Here is a 7,511-nt window from a genome sequence, read left to right on the forward strand (position 1 = left end):
GTCTCCTGCTTGAGCAGGGGGCTGGACTAGAAGACCTCCAAACTCCCTTCCAGCTCCCTTCTATATTGATTGATTGAAAATTTGTCCTTGCAGTTACAATTGTTGCACCCGTCCCCAAAGTCAGATAATTAGATTTTGAGCACTTGGCTGCTGGCACGTATTTATGATGGTTGCCATGTCCCTGTGTGGGTCATGTAATGTAAAGGCAGATAAATAAGCAAGCAAGCAAATAAACTTTCCCCAATTGCAGTGAGGAAAATGAAGAAATCCCCAGGCTGGAGAGGGAGGTCCGCGCCCGGCCCTTCTCCGCGGGGCGGGAGGCTCTCCCAGAATGGAAGCGGCCCAGCCGGCGGGGTTAAAATTAGCGCGGCGCGTCGTCCCGGCGCAGCTGCCCCGTCCCGTCTTGTGTCGCCTGACGCGCCCCCCTCGACGGCTCTCTGCTCTGGCCGCCCGGAGAGGGAGCGGGGCGGCGGCGGGGGCAGGCGAGCGCTCGGGCGAGCCGGTCCCGGCCACCTCACAGAGGCCGGACAGCGACACAGCCGGACCGGCCGGCGGTGGCTCCAGACGACGCTCCGTCGGGCGACACGGCAACCCGTCCGACGGCCACCAGTTGGTGAGTATCGTCTGCCGCCGTGCGGGGCTGGGAGTTCGTCTCCAGCCCCGCTCCCTCCGACTAGCGGGGGGCTTCTGCTGGGCCTGGCGGGCGCGGAACGGGCGCGGGTGGTTCACAAGCGCGCATCTCCGGCCCGGCGGGTTCCGACCTGGGTTTGGGCGGAGAGCGGCGGCGGGGGGGGGGCTGGGCTTGCGGGGGACCCCCAAACTGACTGCAACTTCAAAGGGAGACGGCAGCCTGGCTCAAGCCGCCGCCCCTTCACCTGCACCGATTTGGCCCCTTAGCCTCTGAGTTCTCCCATCGTCCCCCAAATGGGTTGAATCCTCAGATTGGCCAGAAGAGCTTCTGCCCCACGATCCCATTAAAGGTAGAACGAGGCAAAGTTAACCGATGTGAAGGCATTTATTGCATGAGGTGGGATTCTCTGAACAGATTTTCTCCCCCTCTTAAGTTTCCACGAGGGCTTCGTCGTCTGCTTGTTTTTCCAGCCAGGTCGGGATTCTGCCTCTTGTCTGGATTGCACCTGTTGAACAGAAGGCTGGATCACAGCAAATGCCCTGTCTTTTAGTTGACCTCTTGCCCTTCCTTAGGGTTGAGCAGTTGTGGTTTGCAAGTGATAGCTTTCAGCATAAAGCACTATGCAAGCCTAGTTACAGGTGGTCCTTGACTTGCCTTCAAAGTTATAACAGCACTGAAAAAAATGACACAGCAACCCCAGAATCTGAACGCTTGCCAATGACGGTTGCAGCATCCTGGGGTCATGTGATCCCCTGACAAGCAAAGTCAATGAGGAAGGCAGACTCACTTAACAACCATGTAACTACAAGTAGTCCTTGACTTACGACCACAATTGAGCCCCAATTGTGGTTGTAGGTCAAGGACTATCTGTAAACAGCAAATCCATGATTAGGCAAAGCACCATGATCATAATAAGTGAATCTATCCCATCTATGGAGGCTTGATGTGGTCACCATCTCCCCAGCCTCATGCCATCACTCCTTGCCTTCAACTCTCCTTGTTCTTTCAAACCTTTCCCTGCTTCCTCTGGTGCCCTGTGACCATCATCCCATTATGCCACATAAATGGTGAGTTATGCAGCTCCAGTCCACACAGGTGCACGCACTGGGCCCTACCGTAGATATGGAAACATTGCTAAATTAGACAGGAGTAAAACTGACAAGAATCCAGTTCTAAAGTGTTAAACACGTTTTACTTGCAGAATCCTCAGATTAACTGATTGCATTTCAAAAATGCTGACGTTGAAATATGAGCATGAAAAAAATACTCATCTGTATTTTGCTGTTCAGCTAAGAAACAACATGCCTGAATTTTCTGCACTGTGCTTCTGAGTTTAAGAACTATCAATTTCCCAAGACCACGAGAGATCTTTGTGGATGATCTTTGTGGATGAACAGGGATTTGTTTATCAGAAATTTTGTCCTATCCAGCATCTTCAGCTTTGGTAATATTGAATAACTTGTAAAATGTTAGAGGCTAGAATCACTGGAATTACCAAAATGTAATATAGAATAATATAAATAATAGAGTTGGAAGGGACCTTGGAGGGTCTTCTAGTCCAACCCCTGCTCAAGCAGGAGGCTCTATCATTTCAGACAAGTGGCTGTCCAGTCTCTTCTTAAAAGCCTTCAGTGATGGAGCACCCACAATTTCTGAAGGCAACTTCTGTTCCACTGGTTAATTGCTCTCACTGTCAGGAAATTTCTCCTTAGTTTTAGGTTGCTTCTCTCCTTGATTAGTTTCCATCCATTGCTTCTTGTCCTGCCTTTTGGTGCTTTGGAAAATAGGTTGACTCTCTTCTTTGTGGGAGCCCCTCAAATATTGGAACACCGCTGGCATGTCACCCTTAGTTTTTCTTTTCACTAGACTAGACATACCCAATTCTTGCAACTATTTTTCATGTTTTAGTCTCTAGGCCCTTAGTCAACTTAGTTGCTCTTTTTTTAAATAATGGGATGACTAATATTGGATGCAATATTCCAAGTGTGGTCCTATGAAGGTTTTATAAAGTGGTACTAACACTTCACATGATCTTGTTTCTTATCCCTCTTATGCAGTCTATGATTGCATTGGCTTTTTTGGCTGCTGCCGCACACTGCTGGCTCATATTACAGTGCAGGGGTGAAATTCAGCCGGTTCTGACAGAACCAGTAGAGGAAATTTTGAGTAGTTTGGAAAACCGGCAAATACTCCCTCTGACTGGCCCCAGAGTGGGGAGGGAATGGGGATTTTGCAGTATCCTTCCCCTGTCATGCCCATCAAGCCATTCCACACCCACCAAGCCACGCCCACAGAACCAGTAGTAAAAAAAAATGAATTTCCCCACTGTTTCAGTGATTGTCCACTATGACTCCAAGTTCCCTCTCATATGCTGCTTTTTGCACTTAATCTGTACTTGTACATTTGGTTCTTCTTGTCTAAAATTCCTCTGTTGTTCCCAGAGAGATTGAAGCAAGCATATTTTATTGCTACACAAAATTTGGCTTCTATTCTGTGGCTCAGAATAGATGTTTTTCCAGGTACAGGTCATCCTTGGCTTACAACCACAACTGGAACCAGAACTTCCATTGCTAAGTTGGTTAAGTGAATTACGCCTTATTTTGTTATCTTTTTTTGCCATGGTCATTAAGCAAATCACCACAGTCATTAAAGGAAGTGCATGATTGTTAAATGAATCCAGCTCCCCCATTGACTTGCTTGTTGGAAGCCCTCTGGGAAGGTTACAAACGGTGATGAGAACTTGACTCCAGAATGCTGCAACCAGTGTCAGTCCTTGAGGGGACACTGCAACTGTTAAGGACTGGTTATAAGTCTTGTTTTTCAATCTTTTCACAACAGGTTGAGGACTATCAGTACACTCAGCTGCTTATCCCCCCATCCCATCCCATCCCATCTCCAAGAACTGGATCTTTCCTCAGGCAAAAAGAATTACACCCAAATCAAACATGGCACTCATGGTCCTCCTTTCGATTAAACCAAACCTACCCAATTCCTGCAACTAGTTTTCATATATTTTATCCCCTAGTCATCGTTGTTACACAGTTGGCTGGGAATTTGGGGAATTGAAGTCCTCATGTCTTAAATTTGTCCAAGTATTTTCTTTACTTTGTATGGAAATGCTAGGGAAGCCACCTGAAATACATTTATTTATTCATTCAGACCCTAGAAACTGCATTGTGCTTGCATGTAAATAGCATATGCTGGATTTGGTACTTGTGAACCAGCTGTGTCTCACCAAGAGACCCCTGACCAAGGTTTCAAAAACTATGCTTTATCCAAATCATTAACCTAGCATCTGTGTGACTCTTAGCTTCCAGCACAGCACCATTCACAATGAAAGTCCCCCTCAAGAGACAATTCAAGATGAGCCTGCTGGATATCACCAAGATGTTTTCCCTGTTCCAGCCCAGCGAAGATGAAGATGGGGACAGAGAAAGACAAGAGTTGAGTGTAGCCGTGTCCCAGGACAACTACCAGCTGTTGGACCAACTGTTGCACCAAGAGAGTTACAAACGGGTCATCAACAGTCGGAGTGGTTGGGGGGTGCCAGGCACTCCCCTGCGCTTAGCGGCATCAAAGGGCCATGTCAGGTGCGTCAAGGTGCTTCTGGACCACGGAGCTGAAGTGGACAGCTTGGATGTCAAGGCCCAGACGCCACTATTTGTTTCTGTCAACAACGGGCACCTTGATTGTGTGAAGGTCCTCTTGGAGGCGGGGGCCTGTCCTTCTGGGAGCATTCACAACAACTGCACCCCACTGCTCACGGCTGCGAGAGAAGGAGCCCTGGGGATCCTGCAGGAGCTGCTGTCACATGGGGCAGACCCTAACGTCAAACCTCGAATCCCGGAGTGGGCGGCCAACTCTGTGGCCTGCTGTGGACCTTTGTATTTGTCTGCCGTCTATGGTCACCTGGAATGCTTCAAGACTCTCTTGCTGTACGGGGCTGAGCCGAACTATAACTGCTTAGATAGGAACATGGTCACCCGAATTAAACACCCCAAGACTCTCCTGGAAGTCTGCTTGAAGCATGGCTGCAGGGTGGAATTTGTCAAGCTCCTCATTGATTTTGGTGCCAATATCTATTTGCCTGGCATCACGATGGAGAAGAGCTCAGCAAACTCTGAAGTGATTGAGCTGTTGGCCAGAGAAAGAGGTAACTTGTTTTTTATTTTTATTTAATACAAGGTTATGCAGATTCTTAAAATCTCCCTCCTTCTCCCTTTCTTTCTCTCCTCCCTCCCTCCCTCCCTCCCTTGCTCATTCCATACATTACCTATCACATTATTTGATTCTGAGGTAAACAATACTACACAAGTTACATAACATGAATACAAAAGAGTCACACAAAACAATTTAAGTCACAAGCTAAGAAAAAAACAGACAGACAGACATATAGCTAAATCTACATTCACAACAACAGCATTCCTTATTGCTTTCCATACTTTTATGTATGGGGTAAGCACAAAAAGAAAAACTGATTTTCTTACAGCCTACACCCTTTCTAGAAATTCTGCCAAATGGTTTTGCATCAGTCACAGCTCAAGAGTAACAAAATTATGAGTGTTTGTCCCAAAGGTGTTTTTCCAAAAGGCAACCAGACTTTCTTGCTTCTTTTCTTGAAAATGTTTCACTTCTCATCCAAGAAGCTTCTTCAGCTTCTTGGATGAGAAACAAAACATTTTCAAGGAATAAACCAAGTAAGTCCAGTTGCCTTTTGAAAAAAACACCTTTGGGAGAGCTGTGACCTGGATGTTGGAGAATCTCCATAGCCATTACGAACCTTGGTTGCTCTGAGTTCCAGGTGAATAGGTTTCTAGGGGTCCTGGGATGAACTTTAAGGGTGGGTAGTACTTTTTCTTCTTTCCCCCCTCTCCCCTGCAGCTCATCCTAGATCTTCCAATGTTCTCCAAGGTGACCCTTCTTACCTTCCTCTTTCATCTCCAGTATCTTTCATTATTTCACATATTTCCCCCCCAGGAAACCTATTCTGCCTGGAGCAGCTCTATTCCATACCCAGAACAGTTAGGTTTCAGGCTGGGCACAGACCAGTACCACAAAGCATGTATGGTTCTTTGTTCTTAATTTCTACTGATGACCTTGAAGGCATTACAGGGAGTGAAATCTTTAGCAGCATTAACTATGCAATGACAATTACCACCTCTCTCTCTTCCCCATTCCCTCCTGCTGTTCCAGCATTGCCCAAATCCTTGATGTCTCAATGCAGACTGGCAATCAGAAGATTTATGAAACTGGAGAACCATCCTGAAGCTGTGGATCAACTGGACATCCCACTAGTGCTGCTCAGCTACCTCAAACACCATGTATAACAGAAGATCAATGCTGAATTGCCCAAAGTTACCAAGTACTGTAACTGGATAACCAAAAAAGAAAGAAAGAAAAACACTTCTAAAAATTGGAACACTATGTGTGGTGGTTTGCTTGAATGAAGTTGATGGTGTGTGTGAAAAATAATGCAGTAGCTAGTTTCCCAATTTAGGGAATCTTAAGAAGTGTGGACTTCAATACCCAGAATTCCTCCAGCCAGCATGCTGACTGGGGGAATTTTGGGAGTTGAAGTCCACAATATTAACAAATTCACCATCTTAACATTAACAAATTAACTTTACATTAATATTGACCAACTAAAATGGATTAAAAAATATCTCACTCTCCTGGTGGACGACTGGGAAGAATCAAGCTTTATTCTTCTGTTTTTTTGTTTTTTTTGAAGATCAAGCTCTGTTGCTCTAAAGCAGAGTGTCAGGGTTCCAAATAGCATCCAAAATTAAATCAGAGTCCAAGGCAAAGTATTGCTCAAAGTTCCAATTTATTAAGAGAGCCATGTTGACACATCTGGGAAAACCCGAATCTGAAAGCTTCCTGATTTTCCCGACCCAGTTGAAAGTTCAAGATCTTGCCCCCACACCCACAAGTCCATCACATGGCCCAATCTTCCACTGCTATGCTGGCAGTTCCACCCATCCAGTTCCGGTCAGGTGCACAGTTGCAGAGGGAAAGGATGACCTTGGTTTTCTAGAAAGAATTTTCTTTTGGCTACACAGTAAATAACTCCATACAATCCCCCCTCCCATTTTCCCACAATAGAAAATGCATAGTAGAATAATAGAAAGTGTGGCAGGCCAAAGATCCAAAAGAAAGATGACTGCTGGTCTAACAGAGATTCTCCACACCAAGGTTAACAAAAGGGCACATTTAATGAAGAGATTGCTTTCCACCATCATAGAATTGAAACCCCATTGCTTTTACCAGGACAGGGATGTTTTAGGAAGAATTCTAAAATTCTTTGGTCTTTAACTGTGACATTCCTCTGTTTGGACTGAGCTACCATTTTCATCTGTTTTTGTCAGGCTCTAAAACCTAAGAAAAAAAATGTTGAGGTTGTTCTAAAGTTTCCAAGAGCTGACCTAATTAATTTATGAGCCTCCAGAGAAAGTTCAAAGAAAACCCATTCATTTATTAGGATTAACGTCTTGGCACAGACTTCTGTGGAGCTGAAACTAAATCCCACTTAATGGCGTCTGAACTTTACCCCTGTGTCCCCTCCCCTCTGCCTGAAATCATCAATCACATTCTCCAACAGGACATTATGGCAGGGTTCTGGACATGCACATTCACATCCCAGTTACAGAAATATGTGACTTTTTACTCTGGCCAAAAGTATACATGGCATTTCCCCCCCTTCTCAAGTTGATAGTAGTCATGGAAACGCTTTAGACGTTGACATCCGGCTCCCCTCACTTCCTGAAAGCGACCTGTGTAAAACAAAGCAATTTGAGTACAGGTGTATAACCTAGGGATGTGTCCCTACCACAGGCTTGCTTGGATTTTCTGCATGGAATTCTGCTATAAGGCGATCAGC

At 45.7% G+C, this 7,511-nt stretch overlaps 1 protein-coding gene across 1 annotated transcript; it reads left to right on the plus strand.

Annotated features, from left to right (window-relative positions):
- The first annotated feature begins 331 nt into the window (after window positions 1-331).
- ASB12 (ankyrin repeat and SOCS box containing 12) lies at window positions 332-6,306 on the plus strand. The gene is made up of 3 exons (XM_014076165.2): window positions 332-613; window positions 3,942-4,784; window positions 5,825-6,306. Exons 2-3 carry the CDS (start codon window positions 3,965-3,967, stop codon window positions 5,956-5,958), a joined length of 954 nt encoding a protein of 317 aa, XP_013931640.2. The 5' UTR covers window positions 332-613; window positions 3,942-3,964; the 3' UTR covers window positions 5,959-6,306.
- Window positions 6,307-7,511: the final 1,205 nt, after the last annotated feature.

Source organism: Thamnophis sirtalis, unplaced genomic scaffold, assembly GCF_051295495.1.
Source record: "Thamnophis sirtalis isolate CommonGarterSnake01/CBP01778 unplaced genomic scaffold, rThaSir2_p1.2 scaffold_13, whole genome shotgun sequence".
NCBI classification, from domain to species: domain Eukaryota; kingdom Metazoa; phylum Chordata; class Lepidosauria; order Squamata; family Natricidae; genus Thamnophis; species Thamnophis sirtalis.